Here is a 25,643-nt window from a genome sequence, read left to right on the forward strand (position 1 = left end):
TAAAGACAAGTTCAGGTCACAACCTATTGATCTTGCATATTCTTTAAAGAACAGATCCAGAAAACATCAATTACTAAATATATGCTATAATTTTGATATTTTAAGTGTTCAGATTGTACCATTCAAATGGTAATTCCAAGCATACATCCCTCTCCCCAAAGCATATATTCTTATGCCAAGATCTGGTGTTCCTAAAGTGTCCATAGGTTGCCCCAGATTTGGCTTTATATCTTGTATAAAACCTGGGCAAAGGTAGTATTAGTTAATTCTCTGTGGAATTTATGCCATTATGTCACCCAATTGAATAATCAGCTTCTGTGTACTTTTTTAAAAAGATTCCTTATAAGTTGAAAAAAAAGGACAGTCCTTTTTTATTCCTGATCTGTACTATTTTGGTGTGTTATTGACTACCCTGCAAGCAAATTTCAGAGTTAATAGCCAACTTTTAAAAATAGTCTTTTCTGTTGTAGTATGTGTTCAATTGGAAGTGTTAAAATATTTCGAGTAAGAATAGAAATGCATTAAATATAAATGTTGGGTTGTTTTGAGTTATTTATAAGCAGTCATTTTATCCTCACTTGTTTTATAATACCAAGCTGATAACAGGCATAAGGTTCAGGGGATAATTCTGAATTCCTGTTTCACTTTTTATGCTTGGTATAACAAGCATCACAGCACCAGTCTTGTTCATTTGTAATGGGATGATTGAGAACAAACAGTTAAAGTGTTTTTTAGGTTTATAAGGAACCTAACTGTGGTTTTTTAAACATGGTGGTAGAATATGTATTTAAATGAAAGCGCCAGTATTATGGTTCTGTTAGATAGCTTTTGTGCATTGTTTTACTTATGGATATTATGCTTATTTAGTAAAATATGGACCAAGTTATTTAATCTGTATAGACCTGTAAAGTATACTTGTTTCAAGTGCTGCCTGTGGATCTCATGAGGTTGTTGGAAAGATCAGTGAATTGAAGCAGTCTAGTACCTTGTAGTAGTTTAAGCCATTCAGGCTCTGCTGTATACCAGGTATGTAACTTTGGGCAAGTTACTGAACCCCTGACTCATCTCAGAATGGGGAATAATGATACCGACCCCTAGAGAAGGCGTGAACATTATGAAGTGATACTGTTCAGGACACCTGTGACTAAATCACTGTCACATAGTATGGTTTTTAGCTAACATTTTCATTAAAGCATATATTTATAAAAAAGGCATGTAAAGTGTTATTTCATCAGCACCAAACTGAACTTGATAAAGAAGTCCTTTTATCTTTCCCATTTCTCATTAGTAGACACATTTGTGGATCTTTTTAGTCTCTTTGTTGTATGGTGATGCTTCTATGTGATAAGAAGTAGTCTTTATTGGGAAAACTTACAGGCTAAGTGTTCTTAAATGAGATCAGGTTCCCTGGTCTTCTCTTTATTGCTTAGTAAATTTTGTTCGGAGTGGGGGGTGCTACTGATTTTTGGATGGATGGTGTCATGTGCCAATGGGGCCCCTGCCACCATTCTCTTTAGTTATGAAGGTAGGGTTGAAAGCAGCCTTTTGGTGAGGGTGACAGGCATGCTCCCTAAGACTGGGGCTGTCTGTTTAAAACCTGACACCACATGGTTTTAAAAATTGTCTGGGGCATCCAGCTGCCCAGCACTTGGGAATCAGGGAAGCTGCAGCCCCACTGTTAGGGAAAGAAACCTCTGGTCCCACAGGAAGATGGGTTCTGGTGCAATTCCTCCTCCTGCTGGGAAAGAGGGAGCCCTGATCCCTTTGGCTTATTTTCCAGGCAATCACAGTCAGGTCCTGAAATCACCTTAGGAAAATTATGCTATATTCTGTTAGCAGAATATTTCAGACTTTCCATTTTCATTAAGACCTGTCTGTCAGATACAGGTGAGAAACCAGAAAAGTATTTTGTAGACAGTTTGAGTTGGATGCTGTTAGACATGCTTAGTCTCAGAATTCCTCTCCTGTCTCATGTTCCTGGCTCGTGCCTCTTAACTTCTAGTGATTAGAAACATGGTCACTTGTCAGATTTTACATTGCCACTGCTCATGATGAGTCAAACACAATTCTAGGATGTCACTTCCCTAATTTACCTGTCTTATTGCCACCTCAGCAACCTCCTCACACTGACAGGTTGTGTCAGAGTCGGATGGTAGTGTGAGTTTGAGTCTCAGCTCGTAATCTAACAGCTGTATAATTTTGGACAAATTACATAGCCTCATTTTCCCCCAGATTCTTTTTTTTTCTTTCTGTAAGTGTTGAAAAACTCATGTTGGTAGTTGCCTTTGATTTTGTTTGTGTTTTCCTTTATCTTAAGGATAGTTTATCATTTCCTATCACAGAATGGTTTCTGTCTCTCTCTCTCTCTCTCTCTCTCTCTCTCGGTGGTATTGGGGTTTGGGAGAGCCTTGTGCTTGTCAGGAATGAGCTATACCACTTGAGCCACTACCCTACCCTTTCTGCTTTGGTTATTTTTGAGGTAGTCTTGCTTCATGCCCAGGCCTGCTGAACTGTGATCCTCCTACTTATGCTTCTTGCATAGCTGGGATGACAGGCATGCACCACCACACCCAGCCACTGGTTGAGATGGGCTTTTATTGCTTCATATGGGGTCTTGTGAATTTTTTTGCTCAGCTGGTCTCAAACTGCTATCCTCCCAATCTCTGCCTCCCGAGTGGCTAGAATTTCAGGCATGAGCCACCACACCCAGCCCAGAATGGTTGGTTTTAGGGGAGGAATTAGATGTAGAAGAGGAGAGTGTGCTTTGAACTTTTTAAGATTTCTTTTGGGAATTTTAAAAAACTTTTCTTGTTGAAATTAATTTAGATTTACAAAAGAGAAACATAGTACAAACATAATATGGATGGGTGCCAGCGGCTCGCATCTGTAATCCTAGCTCCTTGAGAGGCTGAGACTGGGAGGATTGTGAAACCCCATCTCAACCATTAGCTGGATGTGGGGCACACTTGTCATTCTAGCCATGGCAGGAAGTTTATAAAATAGAATCACCTAGGCCCAAAACAAAACCCTTTTTCCAAAATAGCCAGAGCAAAGAGGGCTAGAGGCATAGTCAAGCAGCACAGTGCCTGCCTAGCAAGCTTGAAGCCCCAGGTTCAAACCCCAGTACTGCAAAAAAAACAAACAAAAGACTTGTAGCACATCATGTAGGTTCACCCAGACTCCCAGGATTTAACATCTTCTATAAGTACAGTTTAATTGTTAAAATCAGGAAGCTGGCCTGGTGGCACACACCTGTAACCCCAGAGTTGGGAGGCAGATGCAGGATGATCTTGAGGTCTAGGCCTGCCTGTGCTACATAGAGAGACCTTGGCTCAAAAAATAAAAAGAAACAAACAAGCAAAAAAAAAAAATCAGGAAATGAGCAAGAACACAGACCTGTTGTCCGATTACGGACGTTGTTTAAGCTTTGCCAGTTCTTCCATTAATGTCTCAGGGATTAATGCAGGATGGACAGTGCATGGTTTTCGTGTCTCCTTAGCCTTCTTTAGAAGTTCTTTGTCCCTTATTATTTTTGTGTCTTGATCCTTCAAAGAATACAGGCAGTTTTTTGTAGGATGCTCCTCAGTGGGGTGAGCTCGATGTTTCCCAGGGAGTCAGGTTATGTATTCTTTGTTAGGAATCCCACAGAAGTGGTGTCACCATCAGGACACTTACTTCAGTCACTTGGTCAAGTTGGGGCTCGCCAGGCTTACATACTGTAATACATATCTTATGGGGAATATTTCAAGGCTAAATAAATAACCCTGTTCTCATTACGTTTGTCCATTAATTTTGGTGTCTAGAGATGGCTTTAATCAGGATGAAGTATTTGTAGTATTTATGAAATGTTGACATTTGTTAGTTGAAATTCTCCTGAAAGAAAAAGTTTTCTCATGCTTTTATTTGTTGTGTTCTAAGTCAATACTCAAAATACCAGTCATGCAGTATTCAATTATAGGTAGAATAATATCTTTCAAGGCAAAAATGTCATTTTAAAGATTGGCTTTTGTGTGGAAGTTTTGGTATAATTCTAACACAGTGTTTGTGTCTCATTGGCAGATTTGCACACTCGGTTTGTTCTTCCTGTGGGTTGAATTGTCAGCCTCTCCATGGCTTTGTCTAGTTCTGTGGTCAAAGCATCGAGACCTTTGAGAGGTGACTGAATATGTGTTAAAGAATGCTGTGAAATGCCTACATTTTGGGCTGTTTTTCTATTTCTTCACCTAAAAAGAAGTTGAAAGTGGAATTTTCTGTTAACAGTATATTTTTGTGGGTGATAGAAGTATGGATAGTTTAAATTTTTGCTGCAACATTTCTGTATTTTCCCAGATTTCTACATTCCTATATTTAGAAACATACTTGGAATACATTAATAAAGAATATATTAATATACATATATAAATATTGCATTAAAATATAATACTAGTGATTGGAGGGATATGAACAGAGAATGAGAATGTGGGTTCCTCAGTGAGACTTTGGATTGAGCAAGCCCTCTGCCACCTCACTGCTAGTAGTTAGTTAACCGTATGCTTCAGATTACTTTTATGCAAGTAATTGATAATAAAAGCACCTGCTTCCTGGGATTGCTATTTAATGCACTTGGAACAGGGGCCATAGCATGTATGTGAATGTTAGCTGTCATTGACATTCTACTAAAAAAAGAAATAGTTCACAGAAACAGTCGTTGATGTAAGCTTTCAGAGCCTTTGTGACATGATATAGAAGACAGGTGGTCTTTCAAGTCTTAATTTCCTTGTATTGAAGTTGAGAGTATAATATGTATTAGGTGCACAATAAATGAATCTAGTTACTAGCGTTATCAAGATGGGCATATGTCAGGTTCAGGGGTATCCAGTCCAGAGTCTCCCCATATGAGAATCTGAGTTCTATTTACCCACCTTAAACATGGTACCTGAAAGACTGTAGCATGCACGTGCAGCTGTACCTTCCGGTACGTTCATGGCTGTTCTTCAGCTGATCTGATTTTAAGTTCAGTCCGTCTTCCTTAGCTCTGTTGGTGTATTCAGTATTGAATTTAGGTTTAAATTTTATATTGCTTTTTTAAAAAGGTGAAACACAAGAGGGTGCTGTTTACCATGTCACTTCTGCGTCTTTGTCCTTGTGAAATGATAATCCTATAGTTGTTTTAATATTACTTTTTTTTTTTTTGGTCTTCATTAGAACCCCCAATGCCCCTTGCATTTTTTCCTTAACTTGTTTACTTAAGTTTGTAGATCACTGTTTTTGTGTTGGCTTTCTCCATGTGACAGATCAGTTTGTATCAGCCTTGGTGGCTGTGGATTTCTAATTATATTAATTATGTTTTGCTGAAACAAAAAGAAAAGTAGTGGAAAGTTTTTGAAGAGGATTTGGATTTTTTTAAACTGAACTTAGCCTTTGAGTACTTTAAATCTTAAGAACTCTTTTAATAAATTAAAACCATGTAGTTACAACAGTGTTTTGTTGCAAAGCATTTTGTTTTTCCAGTATCCATGTTTTTCCAAGTTGGTATTCTGATGAAGTGTGGTCAGTGTTTTTCTAAGTTGACTAGCAAATCACAAAGTGTTAGCAGTTGGTATTTCCTTGCTTTTCTATCAGTATTTGTCAGCAGACTAGAATTTTCTATTTTATTATATTTTTGGCAGCTCTGGGGTTTGAACTCAGGGTCTCACACTTGCTAGGCAGGTGTTCCTACCATATGAGCCATTCCACCAGCCCTTATATTTCTATTTTAACTGCACAGTCATTTCATTTTTTCAACAATACCATCTATCAGTTGTTAACTCTGTTTTGGGAACTGTGGTGAGTATTTAAGTGGATAAACTAAATTTTTGTGATGATCTAGAAAGGTAAGTGGTTTTATCACCATCTTACAGTTCTGAGATTAAAAAGAAGCTGAATGGTGTTGTGGTCATGAAGCAAGGTAGCACAGAGCAGGCATTTGTAGCCCGATGTTAACGGTTTTACTCCTTTACCATACTGCTTTTGGAGCCAGCCAGTTTCCAGACACTCCATGGTTAGTTCACCAGTGACATACTTAATGTTCTCAAGAATTGGTTTTCTTTTTGCCCAATATACAGTCTGTTCACTCAGTACTTTCTGCTAATCTTTTATAAGTACATGTGAATTAAGGGAAACTATTTAGTCAGAAATTCTTACCAGGACAGATTTTCTTCCTTTCCCTCTGTTGATATAGGTTGAACTCAGGGCTTTGTGCTTGCTAGGGAGGAGCTCTACCACTTGAACCACGCCCCCGGCAGAACAGTTATTTTTGACAGGTAAAAAGAAATGACTAAGATAGAGGTAGTCAAAGCTGTACAAGTTGTCAAAGTAAACATGAGAAGTTACAGAAATACCTGAAGCTTGGGCCAGCCTGGACCACAGTCCTCCCTATCTCAGCCTCTCGCATAGCTGGGATGACAGGTATGGGCAACCATGCCCGACTATTGGTTGAGATGGGGACTCATTTACTTTTTTGCTTGGGCTGGCCATGATCCTCCTATTCTCAGCCTCTCAAGGAGCTAATATTACAAGCCTGAGCCACAACACAGGACTTATCTGAAGTTTTTGTCACACTCTATAGGTTGAGGGCCACAAAACTGACCCCCAGCTCAGATGCCAATTGAAAGTAGTAGGTTTTGTAACTTATACTTCTGACCAACCAGCAGTAATTTGGGGCTTCCATAACCCCTTTTTAGGGATTGATTAACCCACTGAAGCAGCACACAGAACTCAGGGAGGCATGTGGCTTACATTTACCCATTAATTGTAAAGGACATCACAAGGGACACAGGTGAGAGATGGCTAAGGAAGGTATTGGCAGAGGTGCAAGGCTTCTGTGCCTTCTTTCAAGCACCTCCTTGCAGGCACCTCCATGTATTCAGCTCTCTGGAGGGACTTTGAACCTGGCCTTTCATGCTTGTCAGTGGATGTTCCATTGTAGGAAGACCAGCTTATCATTTCAGCTCCTCTTTGTCCCTGGTTGGAGTGTGGAATAGAATTGAAATTTCCAACCCTCTAATCACAGGGTTGCTTCTCTAGTCAACCAGCCCTCATCCTGAGGCCACCCAGAAGTCCCCAGCCATCCTGTTATCCAAATGGTGTTTCCAGAAGATCTTGGTCCTTGCATTCTGGGTGGAAGAATCCAAGCAGAACACGTGGATGGGATGAGGTAGAATAGCTTTATTAAGGGAAGGGGAGTCACCGGTTCTGCCAGGTGAGGGAAGAGAAGAAAAAAGGGGCCAGGGTCTCTTGGTAGGTTGTTTTTATATCACCTTGAACTTGGAGGTGGTGAGGGAATACATCATCACCTGACTGCTCTCATCTGTGGGCTAAGGAGAGGAGCTCTTGAGTCAAGGGGGAAAGCAGTCCCAGACTACCCCTAACCTAATGCCTCAATCTTATTAGCATATAAAGAGACACAGGACTTTGGTGATTCCAAGGTTCTAGCTGTGTCACAGGGAAAGGAAAGGCAATTTCACACAAGTGAAATTCTGAATAAAGCTGTATGTATTCTGGTTACTTCAGACCTGATATTTCTCCTAGTGAGTAAGTTAGAAGTCTACCTGCAGCCTGCAGGTCATATCCAGCCTGCTGCCAGTTTTATAAATAATTGGCACAGAATCATGCTCAGTTGTCTATGGCTGTTTCTGAATTAGACTGTATGTGCCCTCAAAGCCAGAAATATTTAGTGTCTGACCCTGTGCAGAGGAAGTAATCTGTGGTCCAGGAGAGTGTTGATTATAGTCACAAGGTTGCATAGCAGCATTGTCTCAGATGTCTTATCATCTAGCCTGGGAGGAACCTTGGGTCATGGGGGTGTGATTCGGCCTGAGGTTGGAGCAGTTAAAGCAAGAAGACTGCTATTTAGATATTACTCCTGGCCCCACAGCATCACTTAAGAATAGGATGACTGGACATTTCAGTTTGCCTGAGGTACTTCTGGACTACATTTATCATTCCAGCTTTAATATTGCACACCATTTTAATAATTATTAATAGCTGTTCCTTTGTGTTCTTAATATTGCCTCAGCATGGATAATAAATTGTGTGTATCTGAGAGGGGTGGCAAAGTAGAAGTGGAAATACAAGTCATTGACAGCTATGCAAGGTGGAATTTAAGAGACTGATTTTTAAGGTTTATTTTCAGGGTTCCCCAAGGCCATCTTGATGATTTACTGGAGTTAATATGATCAGAAGTTGCTATAGACTCATGGTTGTGGCTTATCATAGGGAAAAAATTCAGGGTTAAGTCAGCAAAAACACAGTGAGAAATATAGAGGAAACACACTGCAAGTATCAGGTCTCGTACCACAGGCATCACAGGGGCATGCTTAAGTCCCCCTGAAATATAGAATAAAGTATAAAGTGTTCCCCTACAGGGAAGAGCTCATCCTGACTCGGGTGTCACTAAATGACCCCTAGAGAAAAAGCAGGTGTTCACATCATTAACACAAGTATGTGCTCATAGTGGTGGTGTGAAGCCCAAGACTCCAAAGAAAACACTTAGAGAACATTCCCAAGTGTCAGAGCTCATTTTCTGGCTTTGGCCAAGGTTTGGTCCTGCAAACAGGCTGTTTGTAGTTTGATCCCAGGCCTGTTGAGATGTCTCTTTCCCACACAAAGCCATACAAGTTATTTAAGCTAGTGTTTGAACCCAGCAGACAGAGTGGCTCATATGGTAGCTTGCCTGCCCAACAAGTGTGAGGCCTTGAGTTCAAATCCCAATGCCACCAAAAACAGGCAAACACACAAACAGAGTTTGAACCCGGGTAAGTCTGGATCTGAGGTATGTGTTCTTTCTATAAGTAATTTATCATGGTGTTTTGTGCTGGCTTGCTAGTTAAAAGATTACTAGCTCCATTAGATGCCATAGGGGCGTGGATTGTAAGCCCATCTCTTGATAACTATTTGAATGAGCTTTTCCCATCACCTGAATAACGTAAAAAACCTGATTTAAGTACTTTTAAATGTTCTCTAAAAATAAGTAATAGTGCTGAGATTTTCTAGTTTTAGTAATTTTCAGAAAAGTTTGTTTTTATAAACTTAAGTATTAAAAAGTAGTTTACGGAAAAATAATAGTCTTTGTTTATTCTTTGTGCATTTATTACAGTTTTGGCTTTTAAAAGGAAAACATGATCTAGAAAAGTTGTGGTACCATTAAAAATTGCTTGCTTACAGATAATAAATTTGAATGTATTTACACAGTTCTCAAAAACATTTTTTTCTTTTTGTCTTTTTCCATAGGTGTTTGTGGAAACATTAGACAAATGTTTTGAAAATGTCTGTGAACTGGATTTAATATTCCATGTAGACAAGGTACTGTTTCTATACCAAATCTTCTAAGCTTTTTGTTTAAGAAAAGCATTAATTTGCATTTGTCAAAGTAAAAGTGCGTTTACACTCTAATGTTTTTATTTCTTTATTCTTCAATTCCCACATTGTGTTTACCATGAGTCAGGCACTGGCACTTGGTGGGGAAAAGTTGACCCTTCCCCAGAGGAGATGACAGTTGTGCAAAGCATTCTGCAAATGGAGGAGATGACATTTAAGTTAGCATTTAAAGGGTCCACAGACATTTCATGGATAGAAAAGGAGAAGATGGGCCTCTGACAGATAGAGCATAGGCTTTTCTTTGAGATGGGGTTGATATCGATCAAGAGGCCTGATTTTGAAGAGCCTTTAGTGCAGACCATGGACTTTGCTCTGAAACAATTGAATGTTTTTAAAGTTTCTCTTGACACTGTTATTCTTTGTATTTTTTTAGCATGATAATTTTTTTCTGCATTATGGAGGTTGGCTTGGTAGGCAGGGTGGTTTAAACAGATCAATCAATTAAGAGGCTGTAGGGAAATCCCAGAAAGAAGTGAACTAAGACACAAAGGGTGAAAAAAAGTAGAGTCCATAGGACTTGATGGTTGTTGAAGGCTGGAGTGAGAGAAAGGAACCAGATGGATTTTTAACCAGTATTGCTGGGTGTTGGTAGTAAGGAAGTTAGGAGAACATGCAGATTGTTTTTCTGTATTAAATTTATATAACCTGATTCTTAAAAATAATTACACCATTGAATAAAATAGTCAATAATCTAAAATTTTAGCAAAAACATGTAAGTGTGATTTTTTAAAAAGTCGGCTTTGTTGAGGTATAATTTACTTGCATTAAAAGTCAGCACTTTTGGGCTGGGCGTGGTGGTTCATGCCCGTTTCCTAGCTACCCAATAGGCACAGGTAGGAGGTTTGTGGTCTTAGGCTGACCTGGGCAAAAATATGAGACACTCTGAAGAACAAACTAAAAGTAAAAGGATTGGGCCATTGCTTTAGTAGTACAGAGCTTGCCTAGCAGGTGCAAGGCTCTAGTTTAATCCCCATTACCACCAAATAATAAAAATAATGATAAACAAACTTCACCAGTTTTAAGCATATAGTTAACTAAGTTTTAGGCAAACGTATGTAGTGAGGTAACTACCACCATGATGTAGCACAAGCAATGTACTGGACTGTTTGTGAATGTCAGAAGAATATGCCTCTCTTCCTAAAATCATATTTCTCATTTGCTTAGTGATTTGCTTTCATATATTAACTCACTTCAGGCAGTGTGGTGGATAATATTGTCAACTTGATTGGATTGATAGACACATAGGACATGGATAAAGCACACCCGTGGGTGTGTCTGTGAGGATGTGGCTTAATCCACTGGTAGAGTCAGATACTGAATTACTTGGGAGATGGTAGAACTGTGGAGGGTGGAGCCCAGGTGGAGGAAGTAACTGGGGCATGACTTTGAGGAGTACCTTGGCCCTGGCCCCTTCCTGGCTGCCATGAAATGAACAACTTTCCTTTGCTCTGCCCTTCGTCCTTGATGCTTCTGCCTTGCTGTGGGCCTAAAAGCAATGGAGACAGTTGAACATAGACTGAAAACTCTGAAACCACAACTAAAATAGATCTTTCCTCCCTTAAGTTTTCCTAAAGTGTTTGTTACAACAGTGAAAAGTCTAACACAGAGACCTTGAACTTGCTATTTTTAGGGTTCTGACTTTCACACTTGAAAAGACGCCTGATATATTTTTAGGTGTTATTCATAATTACGCTCCTCATACATTGTTACAATGTTAAAATAACTGTTCAGAGATAGAGCTCATCAGATTATGTAATACATTTAGCATTTTTTAGGAAAATTGAAGATTCTGTTTTGAGATGTGGTAAGAGGAAAGTTCTTCTATTTGTTGTCAGAGAATAAAGTTTTCCTTAAGGAAATTGAGATCTCCTCACCTATATCTTCTGTACATGACACACAAGTGTTTTAGATCTTTTGTTTTACTTTAATTTATGTTCATTTTAAGAATATCAGAAAATAAAGATAAAAATAAATGGAAATCATCTTGATCCCAAAGATTGCCTAGTGTTAACATTCTAGGATATGTATATATCTAGATTGTTTATACAAATATATACAGAAACAAATGTGTATTTAAAAAATGAAGATGGACTCCTATAGTATATATTGTGTGTAGCTTGTTGATTTCACATAAAGCTCTATACTATCTTAGAACCTGCTAAATTTCAGTATGTCTCTCTGGACTAAGTTCTTGTTTTAATTTTTTTAGTGCAAAGAGACAAAGGTTTCTAGATATCTTCTGTCTCTATGCTCTCTGTCCAAAATAATGCTAGCCTTGCTTTTGGTCCTTTGATGAAAAGTAGGGTTTTTTTTCACCTCAAACAGCCTGGGCTTTGCAGCAGTCAGGGATCTTCTCCTGACTCAGCTTATTTTTTTCTTTGAGGTAGACTCAGAGTTCTGCATAGAGCCCTCACACTGCTCCCGGGCCACAATAGTATGGATGAAAGGAGGCAGTAGTGAGAATCCCACTATGACCAGTCAGAATGGCTTGCTAGTGTTGCACTGCAGTACCAAACATTGAGAAGTTAGCCACTTAAAACAGGAAAGGCTAACTTCACTTTCATGCAGTATGTATATCGTGTTCACATGCCATCTCCCTGGAACCTGTAGTGAAAGCTTCTGCCACCTGAAACATTGTTAGTTTCCATAACAATGGAGAGAAATGGGAGAAAACACTTTATCAGGTAAATTGATCTCCTTTTCAGGAGATCACAGATGGCAGTTTTGCCACTATAAACATGGATTGCTAGCCGTCTGGCCTCCAGTATATGGTTTCATGTAGCCTGCTGCCCAGTCTCTAAGCTAATGTTACATATTCTCTTTTATCATGGTCATTCCCAGTTTCTCATTGCAAATCGTCTTACTGTTAATCTTACTATTAAATACACTGGTATCAGAACATAGGCTAATGTAGTCAATCTGAAGTGGTAGGACAGACTCCCTACACACTCACACTCTCACACACACACACACACACACACACACACACACACACTCAAAATTGGTTGGATGTCACTACCTGTGATGCCACACATACACAAAAGAATGTGGAAAGTTTTGTTTATCACTCACGTGGATGAGGCTTTCTGGAGAGAGCAGGGGACAACAACTGGCTAGGAGTTATGTAGTGGTTAGGGGTTTCCATATGCCAGCCAGGTTTTACATAGTTTGAACTGCCCATAGTGCAAAGGAAGGAGTTTCTGACTTACCAGCTGACCAGGTGTGGGCGGAAGAGGAAAGGCAACTGATAGGCCTGAAGATTGTCAGCAGACAGACATCAAAAATGGAGCTAGACTTTATTACATCTCAGTTGTGCTGTGGTAATAGCCTCTAAATTCCTAAACTGTGAATGACTCAGTTTATTTGTTATTTAATTCTACATGTCCAGTATGGGTTTGCTGGGAAATTCTGTTCTCGTCCCCTGCTCCTTCCCACATAGTATGGCTCCGATTAGGTGGTTCAGGGTTGCTGCCCTGCACCCTACTGGAGCAAATAAGTCATCAAAACCAGCACAGAGGAGAGAGCTGAAGATGCTGGGAAAACCTTGGTGTGGAGAATTGACTTTCACCATGATGTCTATAAATATATTTTGTCCATTCCTCTCTGCACCCACATCCACTTACCTAACTCCCCAAATGATCAGAGTCAGAGATCTGATTGGTGGCTCAAGTTTTGTCTTTCTTTACTTTGAGGCTGGAAGGACAAAGACTTGAGAAGCAGAGTGGTTTCCTCTACCCTGGTCCCTCTGGAGGAGGTTCACAGCCCAACCTTAAAACACAGACCACAGAGAGGCTTGGCAATCAAAGCTGAGCCCTGGTGAGCCAACGGAGAAATAGCACTGCCACCTCACCAGGAGAGACAGGAAGCAGCTGAGCCGTCAGAACATAGGCTCCATGATAAAAACTACTAGAGAAGGCAGAAGAATACTTGACATTTAACAGGGTAAAAAGTACGTAAGGAGCTTTGGAAAAGAGTTCCTTGGGCTTCAAAGCATGTTTTTCAAACTATAAATTTTAAAAGAAGAAGATGGTCACAATTGAGGCTTGAGTTACAAAAGAAGGTCAAACGCAAGAAATAACCTCAAAGCACAAGACTGAAAGATGAAGAGATGGAAAACATGAAGGAAAAGATAAGAGACATGAAAACATTTTGAAGATCTTATCCAGTTGGGAGAAAGAATGGGGGATAACTAGAGCATTTCAGTAGGAAGACAGGGCCTCTCGGTGGTCAAGAAAGTCTTGGTATTTGTCATATTTGTTTGGTTAATAGTAATTGTTAATGGAAACTAACAGTACAGTAAGAAGCTCTTAATTTAAAAGAGAGGAGATAAATAAATTTGACCAAACCAACAACTATTAGGGGAAACAAGTCTAACTAAAAGAATCAGTTCTGCCCAATCTACTAGAAATGAATTGAATGAAATAATACATTAAGGCAGAAATCATGAGTTTAAAAAGCACAGTTTACAGAGGAAAAGGAGGATAAATTTTGGGGTCTTTTTCCTTTATTCTTAGTAGTTTTCCTAACAGTTTGGTTTCTTAATACCAACCAAAAATGATCACTGATCTTTTTTCTTTAGTATCCTATGACATAGGGTCTTAGTATGTTTGATTTGTTTTCATCCACTGTGGCACTCCTCTGCTTGTTGCTCAGACTGTCCATCTTTGGCCAGTGGGAGTCTTCAGGTTGCCCTCTGAGTCCCTGCAGTGTGGCTCCCTGTAGGCTTTGCTAGCTGATTTGTGTTCTGATTCCAGACTCACTCTATTCATTTCCTAGTCCAGACATGTTATCAGCTCTTACTCCTGGGATCCTTGATTCTTTTTCATGGGGAATGGAACATTGTCTAGAGATGTTTGTAGTTAACATGGCCAGCCATTATCTCTAGGCCATTTTGTGGACAGAACATTTTCTGCCCCAGACCTCAGGTCAGCTGTTTCTGCAGGTAACTTTTAGTGGAAAATGATGTTTAGAAATGAATGTTAAGAAGTGACAGTGATGAGCTCATTCTTGGCATTCTCAGTTCCCTGCATACCCAGTATCGCACACACCCAGAAAATCATTGAGTTCTTCTAGATACTTAAGAGTCTAGTGCAGTACTACATAATGTATGCTCGCCTTCTTTTGTCAGGGTTTGCAACTTGCTTTTCTTATGGATTATTCTGATTATTTTCATTCCCATTATTCTTGATAATAATAATGAATTTACTTGTTTGATTTAATCTTTGCTTTCAACAACCAAACTCCTGGCTGGGCAATTTGAAAGCTAAGTGCTAGCCCTACCAGTCTCTACCCTTTTCTGCCAGAACAAAAAACTGAGCCCCTCCCAGACATACCAGCTTCCACTCGACCTAGTTAGCAAGTTGTTGGAAAGTTTAGTACACAGTAAAAGAAAGAGAAGGGGGCTTCTATATAAATAAAAGTCAATTCTGATAAAATTGTACTGAATAAAGTTTAAAAACTGACCTAGATGACTTTAAAAAGAACTTACTAGAATATTAAAGAGTAAAGGAATAACAAAATTAAAAATTTCGGTGGATGGCAGAGCTGGGGCCATGGCTCAAGTGGTAGAGCACTTGCCTAGAAGCATAAGGTCTTGAGTTCAAACTCTAGTACCTTAAGAAAAAGTTCAGGGGATGAGTTTAAAGGTAAATTAGACATATCTGAGCAAATGTAAAGCTAGAATACATTGTAATACGGAATATAACAACAAAAAAAGGGAAAACACGATAGTTTATAAGTCATGGAGGATAGAGTGAGAATGATACAATGAATGTTTTTTGTTTCAGAAGAAAAGAATGAGATAGGTTCAGTTCTAAGTATCTAAAAGAGTTTTCCAGAATTAAAGATAGCAATCTGCAAATGAAAGAATTAAAAGAAACCTGTGTGTTGGTGGAGTAGCTCAAGTGGTAGACCCACCTTCCTGCCTGGCAAGTGTGAGGCCCTACATTCAAATCCCAGTGCTGCCCCCCAACCCCCTAAAAAGAAAAGAAACCTGCCTCTAGATGAATGATAGTCAAATTGAGTAACAGAGAAAGTGCTTTTAAAAACATTGTGAAATAAAAGGTAAGTTATCTTCATAGGAATGATGATAAGATTGGCAACACCAAAAGTTAGAAGACAATGTATTCTAAGAAAACAATTGCTAAACTCTAATTCTAAAATCAGCAAAAATACCTCTCAAGAATATGGGGAAGCAAAAACATGGTCAAAGGGACAAATAAGAGAATCTACCGCCAGTGCATCTTCACTGAAGGAGATTTCTAAACATTATCAAGTGAGTTGCATTATACTGTTTGATGTTTCAGATACTTTTGGAAAACAGTTATGTCAAAATTTTAAGTATTTTTGACTTAATAAAATTCAGATGAATATATTTTGAGAGTGTATATTTCAGAAGGTAAGCATTTTTTTTAATGCAGTGACTTCTGTAAGACTCAAACACATCCATTTTCTTTAAATTTTTTTCACTGTTGCTTTTATTTCATCTATCAACCTGTGGAGTTAAAATTATAAGAAAATACCACAGTTTGGGATTCAAAGATGCATATTTTCTTTCACATTTTAACATTTGAGGTTAGGATGCATATGGTGTTCTATAACTTGTCATAACTTAATTGGTGATGACTTTCCTTTTTAGCAATATACAAAATAATGATTGTTCTTATAATCAATGTAGCATAAGTTTGAAGAAATACAAAAATGTGAAGAGAGATCTGTTTAGATCATTTAGAATCGCAAATATGGGGTTTAATAGATTATCTAATTGAGTGAATATTTATTCTCTTTATTATCAGAATAGTAAGAAAGAATAAGATTTACTGAAGTATGTAACGGGAAAGTTTTATTAACAATTTAAAATTATTAATTTCCTTAGCATCTACTATTCTGTCTTAATAATAAAAACATCATGCCTTACTAAGTTTTAGAATAGGTTTACTAGGTTTACTACTCTGCAGTGGTCCCCCCCTTTTTTTTTAAAGTCCTTTTACAAGCAGAGAAGGAGGTGTTCTTTATAAACACATCTTAAAATATTTATTGAGTGGTTTGTACTTTAGGGTTCTGTGAAGGACATGACCTTACCTCAATCCTCAAATAGTATAGTTTGCAGTTGTTTTTAGGAACATGTGTGTCTGTCTGTCTCTCTCCCCCTCCTTCCCCTCCCACTATTTAAACATTATTGTTGTCCATAGTCAAATGTTTTATTATTTTAAAATTGTAATGATAATACTTACCTCTCTTTACAAACAAAGAAGTCAAAACAGTACCAAGGCTGTATAATTGGATGTGAGCATTTTTCTCACCCTGTTCCCTCTTCCTTAGACTCACCTAGTCCCAGCCACACTGCTTCCTGAAAATCTCTCTGAATGGTTTGGCTGGGTAGGCTTCCAGACATTTTTTTCTGTATATTTATAAAGATGTGCATACTTGTACAGTGAGTGAGCTTGTTTTCATTTCATATGATGCTCTGTGTCTTGCTTCATTGACTCCTCTATCTCTAGCTCCTCCCATGACATTATGTACACACTACCTTTCTTCTTATGTGAAGTATTAAGTATTAATATGGCTATGCCATATTTTCCTTGACCAAGCCATAGTCTGGCATTAATGTAATCAAATTAAAAAGATACTTGGTACAGACAATTTTATCTGTAGCAAAAATTGTAGGAAAATACATAGCTTTTTATGTTCTGATAATATGTGTCAGTTTGCAGAAAGGAAGTATGTCATTCGACCTCCTTTCCTTATCCTCTTCAGACACTTGAGTCAGTCTGGTATAGGGCTTCTGACTATTAAAAGAGAAATGTGTTTGATTAATCTTCACTACTTCCCACTGACCATGTAGGCATTATTCAAGCCAGGACATTATTGTCAGTAAGCACTACATAAAAATATTTAGTATATGTGATTTACTGATAGTGGGGTAGTGAAAAATGTTAGATACAAGTAAATGCCTGTTCTTTAGCTTTTGAATTTTAATGTAATTGGTAAAATGATTTTGATGCAAAAAGGTGTATTTAATATTTATTAGACACTGACAATGTGCCGTTTACAAATACTAATAAGACAGTAGAGACCATTTAAGTGTTAAGCAAAGTTTCCAGTTTGTGCACACACATGCGGGAAGTGATACTCGTCCTACCACTGATGGCATCCAGCAGGAGTATTTTGATACGCTCAGGGTCGCTGTTTCAGCCTAGAACCTAGTGCTGTTACAAAGCCAGGGGCTCTATTGCTCTGTGCTAGTTTTTATTTTTTAAAGTAATATATGCACTTGTTAACATTTTTCAAAACAAGTAAGCAATACTATAAAATAAAGGTACTTTTCAAATTCTTAAGATAACCTCTATCAAAACATGTTTGTGAGTACCTTTCAGAAATGTTCCGGGCATATCAAGTTGTATGAGTATAATGTTTTGTAAGCCTCAGTGGGACCATGTCATAGATATTGTTGTATCCCATTGATGTTTTTCATTTTCTAAGCTCTTTTTCTAGGCAATATTTTCTTTTTTCTCTTTTTCTTTGGTGGTACTGGAGTTTGAACTCAAGGCCTTGAACTTACTAGCTAGATGCTCTACCACTTGAGTTACACTCTCAGCCCAACTAAGCTATTTTTCTGAGGAATTTATAGATTTTTCTCTCAATTTAAGATGCATTATAATTAATTTATATTTGCCATCTTATATTTTTGTATCTTTTCTTTTTGGTGGTGAGGGTTTGAACTCAGGGCCTCACACTTAGTAGGCAAGCGCTCTACCTCTTGAGCACACACATACAGTCTTCATTGATCATTCTTGTATATATATCTGACTCCAGTTTCTTTTTTGACTTTAATGGGATTTCTTATTCTGTCATGTCTCTAATTTTCAATCCATCCTTTATTTTCTTGTAGAACTGTGGAAAGAATGTGTACAGTGTGATTTCAGTTATGTAAATTAGATTTTAATATACACATATAAGTCCATATATAACAAGGTTTTCTAGGAGGACATGTAAGATTCAGCTAACTGATTTTCTTTGGATAGAGGGACCTGATAATAGATGCAGAGTATGTTGGAAACTACTATTGATCATGCCAAAGTTTTTATGTGACTTGAACTTTTAATCATTTGCCTGTTTTTTCAAAATGTAAAAATGAAATTTAGAAGTTATAGTCTATGTTCATAAGAAGCTGTGCAGTTGAGTAGACAGGGCAGATACTTAAAGCAAACACATAGGAACTACATTATTTAATGTCATAATTTTCTGAAACAGGTAAAATACCTATAAAAATGCAGAAAAAGAAGGCAAAAGCTCATTTAGCTTTTCTTTTTAGGTGAACATCAAGGCAGTTTTCTAAATGAATTGTGCATAAGCGAGTTGCCGCTCTTCTATTTCCATAAAAGTCTGTTTTAAATAAAATAGTAAAACAAAATACTAGAGGATGTCAACCATGTGAGTTAGAGGTGAGCTAAGAAACTCATCTTAGTCATTCTCTTTCTCTTGCTAAGTCTGTAAAGATTCCTCCCAAGTGTAGGAGCATGCATTGTTCTGTCACTGACACATCATGTTTAGCCTCTTATTCCCCTCCTCCCATGACATGCCTTCCCATGGATACGTACACTTGGTCATACTGGGGTGGCCTTCCAGGGAATGGTTCCCATTCTTGTGTATGTTTACCTCTGTGGATTTTTAAATACTATAATGTTTAATACCTCTTCAAGAAAATACACTTTAGGGTTCATTATCTTTATGATTGTATAGTGTGATACATAATATACACATAGACATACATCCCATGTCCATGAGTTCCATCCTTGTATTCAACCACCTATAGATCCAGAATATTTTTTTAGAACTGCATCTGTATTGAATATGTCAGACGTTTTTCTTGTTATTCACAAAGAAATTTAGTATAGCAACTATTTACAAGGTATTTGGTATTATACTTAATCTGGAGATGATATATAGGTTATGTACAAATATCATGCCATTTGAGCATCTGCTTTTGCTATCATTGGGTCTTGGGATCAGCCACTCCCTTGGGATACAAAAGGACACTTTTGGTCACAGTTCTTCTCCAGGATGATACCATTGTCTTTGCTTGATGAGGTAACTGATGGCTGGCCGCTTGTAGGTAGCTTCAAGGTGGGGGCTGGTCACCTGAAAGATGAAGGCTGATTAGAGGGTTGAAACTGTCAACTTAAGGGGAAAGGAATGATCACCATTGGTCAGTGATTTCATCAGTCATATCTACATAATGTAGCTTCCATAAACCTCCAAAGCATAGCTTCTGAGAGCTTCTCGTCACCTGACTTTGGTGAAGTTCCTAGAGGAGAATGTACCTGCAGTAGAAAAGGAAGCTCTGCATCCTGCCCCACATCCCCACACCTGTGGGTTTCTTTATTTGTATCCTTTGTTACAACCTTTATAATTAACCAGTAAATGTAAATGAAGTGTTTCCCTGAGTTCTGTGAGCCAGTTTAAGCAAGGTTGTTGACCCCCTGGAGGGCTAGAGAGTAGGTGTTATCATACCTATAATAGCATAATTTATAAAAATTAATCATAGTAGGAGGTTAACAGCAATAAGTAATAAAGTATACTTATAACAGTATACCATAATAAAAGTCTTGTGAATGTATTCTGTTTCCACAAACATTTTGCTTTACTCACCCTTCTTTGATACTGTGAGATGTACCACACCCATGTGATCAGATGGAGTGAGGTATATGATGCGGGCATTCTGATATGGGCTTGGGTGACTGTTGACCTGATGATGTGTCAGGAGCATCTGCTCTAGGTGGTCCTGGATCACTGAGTTTTGATGATGTCAGGTGGATACACTGGACAAAGGAATGAGTCTCATTCTGTACAGGATAGAATGGGAGGACTTGACATTTCATCAGGCATGCAATTTAAAACTTACGAATTTGTTTATTTCTGGAATTTTCCATTTAATGTTTTTGAACCAAAGTTGACAGTAGATAACTGAAACCATGGAAAGTGAAACTTTGCCTTTTAGGGGGAACTATTGTTGTTAATATTTATTATTAACTGTATTTCGGGTTTTTCCATGGATAACTTCATTTAACCCTTCCACAGTCCTGTGAAGGAGGTACTGTTTTTATCTCTGTTTTCCAGCTCATTAAACTAAGACTTAACAGAGGTTATATAACTGCCCAAAGCTTCACAGTAGTGATGAAAGTGGACGGTGAACCCTCATTCCATGTTATGTTTACCACTCATCAAAAAGACACAGCAATATTTGAAGCAAAAATACTACTGACATGATACTTTTTTGTAGTGAATTTCCTTTTTGTGCTTATTTTTTCCTTTAGGTTCACAATATTCTAGCGGAAATGGTGATGGGGGGAATGGTGTTGGAGACCAACATGAATGAGATTGTTACGCAAATCGATGCGCAGAATAAACTAGAGAAATCTGAGGTGAGCGTGGAGGCTGCTTAGCTGCTGAAGGTTCTAAGCATGGCCGTGAGTTTTGCATGATTTGTAGTGCTCACTGTTTGTCCTTCAGTATCACCCTGTAGGGACAGCTGGTATACCTACTCTCTTTAAGAAAAATGGAATATACACATTTTAGTGTGTCGAATGTCCTGTGATAACTATCCACTAAATTGTTTTACGTATTATCCCTTTAGCCACAGTTGTAGCTACCTTGGGTATAAATACAATTCCAAATTTCGTTTCTGAGAGAAAATGGAATTCTTTTGAGGAAGTTATATTTTAAGTTATGATAGGTGTTTAGTAAGTCTGCACATTTTTAAAAAAGGAATTCAGTACCCCAATCTTTTAATTCTAGGGCCTTCTCGAAGGTTGTCAACAAGTTAGTTCATCATGTGTTTTATATTCATTGGTAGAAACAGCCATGTTTTGTATTGTGCTCTGTGAGGGAAAGCTTTGGTCTGTCATGCTTGGCTGACTGTGCTGTAGGGTTCACCCTTAGCGTGGGTGAGTGGGGATGCTTGCACTTTAGAGTCTGGAAGCCCGACTTAGAGTTTCAGTGACTCTCCCTTGAGATGAGGATGAATGTCAGCTGCAGGCACTGTGGCTAGGCCACATTATTTGGTGGGTTCTTACTATAGCAGTGGTTAAAAAGGTGAAGGGTCCTGGCAGCTCCTCAGACCATTCTCGTCTGAAGGTGGTCTTGCATGTGGTATTTCTATTCACAACTCAGATTGGAAAGACATTCCAAAGTATTAGTGCAAGCTTGGATGTTTGGATGGTTTAAAGTAAATATTACTGTAAAAGGAGCAAGAATTAATTTGCGGCAGGTGAGTTCTGAAGATTTTTTACTTGACGTCATTTAAAGGGTCAGTTTGACGCAATTCCATGCTCATTTTAATTGAAGGAAATGCAGGGTAATAGATAAATGTGAAATCTGAGAGCTAGAAACAGCCAAGGCTTTTTATAACAAAACAAAACAAAAATCACTTACAGGGTCTACTTTAAAGTAAAAATAGTCCTGGTTTCTCCGTTGATCAATTTGTTCTTCCTGTTTGTTTCCCAAAGAAGAGGCTTGCAGTGGTGACCAAGACCTTAAACTTGGGACTTTTGAAAGTAGCCATGTGTGTCTTGTAGATTCTGTTGCCAGTTTTTAAAATACTGGCATGTGAAAGGGGAAACATAAAATTTTGTTTTAAGACAAGGAAAAGTGCTCAGAATATTATTTAGTGTAGGTGACTTGCAAAATATTATTTAGCATAGTAAAAGATGAGCTGTAAACCCTAAAGTCTTAAAATGGTAACTTGAAATGTATGTAAATTAGTAAACATTGCTTCACAAAACTGGATGCTTACAGATTTTTAAGTGCAAAGGGACAAACAGTGACATGATCTGTTTTGAATGGATGACTTGTGAGCTTTCGGTAGTCATCTATGACAACATTTTGACCACCTGGAATTTCCACATCTCCAGGTCCTTACCTCCTTCTGTTGGGGGTGTTCCTTTTCTCCCTTTTGTGATCTGTTAGTGTTTACAGAAGTCATGAAGAACTGATAGCATTATGGGTTTTTGCTTTTTGATTGTCCAATAAAACTTTGTTTTAAGACAGTTTTTCTTACCTAGAGAGCAGTAAAAGACAGGATTTACTTTCTATACATTTTATTTTAAAATGTGGTACTGGGGATTTTGCTCAGAGCCTGGCACTTGTTAGGCAGGTGCTTTATCACTTAAGCCATGTCTCCAGTCCTTTTTGCTTTAGTTATTTTTCAGGTAGGGTCTCATGTTTTGTCCAGGACCAGTCTTAGACAGACTGTGTTCCTCCTACCTGTGGCCTCACAGGTAGCTGGGATCACAGGTGTGAATCATCACACTTACTGATTGAGATGGGGTCTCGCTTACTTTTTGCCTGGGCTAGCCTTGAACCTTGATCCTCCTAAGTATCAGGGATTACAGGCATGAGCCACTGTGCCTGGCCCCGGAACTTACATTTTTTTATTAGAATACTGCATTTGTATGAAATTACCATAACTTTAAAAAGTCTTCTCTCACAGAAATAGTACTGTTTAATACTTAAGAATCCTGGTGAATGCTTCTAGTATTCATCCACTGATCATCTTTTAACATGTGTAATCACTTGTTATTTGCTACCATATTAAGGGTTTTTGTTTTTGATGGGTACTTTATAAGAAGTATATTTTCATTCTGATTAGGGTCAGACCACAAAATTATATTTATCGTGTGTTTCTCTACATCTTATATCTACTAGTATTTTAGTTATGAAATAGGGCTTGAGTCAAAGTGAAGCCAGTTAGTCCCGATCATATTTTAAGGAATGGTATTGAAAGGCTGGAGCATGGCTCAAGTGGTAGAGCGCCTGCCTAGCAAGTGCAAGGCCCTGAGTTCAACCCCAGTACCACCAAAAAAAAAAAAAAAAAAGTATTGAAAATGGTATTGATTTTGTGAAATTTTTCAGCAATTGTCCTGTTATTTGACAGCAGAGTTTATACTCACTAATCTCTAACTTTCAGTTAAATTTTAATATGAAGTAAAAACAGTAAGAATTTATTAAAATTCTGAATAATGATTGATGAAAAGAACTATTATCGTGTTTTTAAATTCATATAAATAATGTTTTAGGAATAGTATTTATCTTTTTGAAAATCAGCCTGAATGTAATTAAGTTGCAGCTTTCAAAATGCAGCATGAATTTATCTAGCTGTCTGTCAGAAATCAAAGGTTTAAACGTAGTACATTTCCAGTGATGGGAGAAAGTGACCTGTTTAATTCCCTACATCTAGACAGGTTGAAGCAAAGCTGTACCCGATCCTAAAAGAGGGGGGAAGCAAAGATTTGCCCTGAATGTGTTGTCACCTGTTCGGTATTAATAGGACCATGGTTTACTATAACATTGGGAGAGGAGGGGTAAGCAGGGAGGTGGGTGGGATTTGTGGGGAGTTTAAGAGGCACCCAGGAATCTACTAAGGACTCTCTGGGGGTGGAAGTAGAGGGGTGGGTCGGGAGGCTTGTTAGATTTACGTAGTTCTTGTTATTCTTAAGATGGGTCAGTGGGTCTGCATTTAGTCACTACTTTTTAAGTCAGTTCTCTTTTTTCTGAACCTCCTGATCTTTCTAGCTCTTTCCATTCTTCTCTCTTACAGACCTTTATCTTTCAGTCTCCCAGACAGGACAGGTAGACAAGGTATTGCTGACTTTGAGAACAATGTACTTTACAAAGGGAAAGCAAAATGATGTCAAAGGCAATTAATTATTTAGGCCAGACTCAAAAATTCTTTGTGTTAACGAACCCATATAGTCCCTGTAGCCTATTTCCATTCTAGTTTTTCCTTGTAGTTTCTTCATCTTTTATTGGACTTAGTGTATTTTGCTAGCGTATCATTGATGTCATGTTTGTTCTGTTTTGTCTGCCTGCATTGTAAAAGAAAAGTTTAAATTTTTTGTTCTTTTTTTTTTTAAAAACATTTGTTTTAACTGACAAATTGCATTTGTAGAAATGACAATTTACTTTGTACATAGAAACTTAGTTTATTTTGAGCTTCATACCACAGAACCAATCTCAGTTTAACACTCACAAATTTTTTTCCATCTATAAATTAGGATTTAACATAAAATTGCTTGCTGAGTTTTGGAAGCTATGAATTTAATAATCAAAAGCTGAACCTTTAGAGTTCATACAAAATGCGAAACAATGAAGGCTTAGAATAATGACTGTTAAACAGTGTCCCCCCCAAATGGTTTTCAGTTCCAAAGTCTTAACAGAATTGCTTTAATAGTTTTGACCTGCAGATGCACATTAACAGTGGCCAACCAAAAGTAAGATCAGACCTCTAAAATGTGAACTTACTGCTCTAAAGATAGAATTAAATTTGTGGATCAAAATACAGTTACTCTCTGCCACATCGAACCTGACATCCACGCGTGTCATAATTACAGTCAAATATTGTAAAGCCCGAGTAGTTTGTCACTCATGTTGGCAAGCACTGGGAGTAACTTAGACTTCTACTACATTTACAAAACTAATTTTTCTTCTTTGGATTTCTTCATTTTCGGGGGTTTTTTGGTACCTTTTTTCACACTGTAAATTAACAGATTGAATGACTTTTTGAAAAGTATTGGGTAGATGATAATTGAGCAATTTCTTTGTACAAAGCCAGCTCAGGAATAAATATAAAATGTTTCTAAGCCTTGAAGTAAAAATTTCCAGATGAAATTAATTTACTGAGTATTCTGCTGTGAACCTAACAAGGTAGATCATCCATTTGATGGATTTAGAAAAATATCACTGGGAATTTGGAATTGCTTTTAGCTACGAAGTTGTGACTATTCCCTAGATGTGTTTGAGAAGTAGGCATGTACAGGTGGCTGTAAATGCCTTACTCTGAGATTACAGGCAGTATCATTAAGCCTGGTACCACTTTTGGTCCCGTATGCATCTCACTTTGTCCCAGGATGGAAGGTACATATGATGTCATTGACTCCATTGAATGAGATAGATGCCTGTTAGTGTGTTCCAGCATTTAGTTTACATTTAACTCCTATTTTCTAGCAATAGAACCAAAATCACTTGGGTCTTTTATCTTCCATTGCTAACACTAGTATAGTAATTGGCTTTAAATAAAAACACTAGGTATCTGTTTAGAGAGAGTGCAGGCTTCAGGAATGGGAAGATCAGCTCATGAGTTGATTCTGCCCCTCGGCCTTGACATGCACATTTATTTTGTATGTCTACAAAATTATTATGAGGATCCCTGAGGTCACTTGTGATGGTCAAAACTAGTTACATTAAATCTG

The 25,643-nt window shown here is 38.0% G+C and overlaps 1 protein-coding gene across 3 annotated transcripts in view; it reads left to right on the forward strand.

Annotated features, from left to right (window-relative positions):
• Ap3s1 (adaptor related protein complex 3 subunit sigma 1) overlaps positions 1–25,643 on the forward strand; it is a 50,811-nt gene that overhangs the window by 20,414 nt on the left and 4,754 nt on the right. For 2 of the 3 annotated variants that reach the window (XR_012442428.1, XM_074056988.1), the window contains exons 4-6: positions 9,250–9,321; positions 20,712–20,819; positions 23,993–24,033. Coding sequence is in view for 2 of the 3 variants with exons in the window: in XM_074056988.1 (XP_073913089.1) it covers positions 9,250–9,321; positions 20,712–20,819; positions 23,993–24,028 (216 nt within the window). In the remaining variant the exon portion in view is untranslated. The remainder of the gene's footprint in view (positions 1–9,249; positions 9,322–20,711; positions 20,820–23,992; positions 24,034–25,643) is intronic. The other variant, XM_020171562.2, reaches the window with a different exon arrangement.

Source organism: Castor canadensis, chromosome 16, assembly GCF_047511655.1.
Source record: "Castor canadensis chromosome 16, mCasCan1.hap1v2, whole genome shotgun sequence".
NCBI lineage: Eukaryota > Metazoa > Chordata > Mammalia > Rodentia > Castoridae > Castor > Castor canadensis.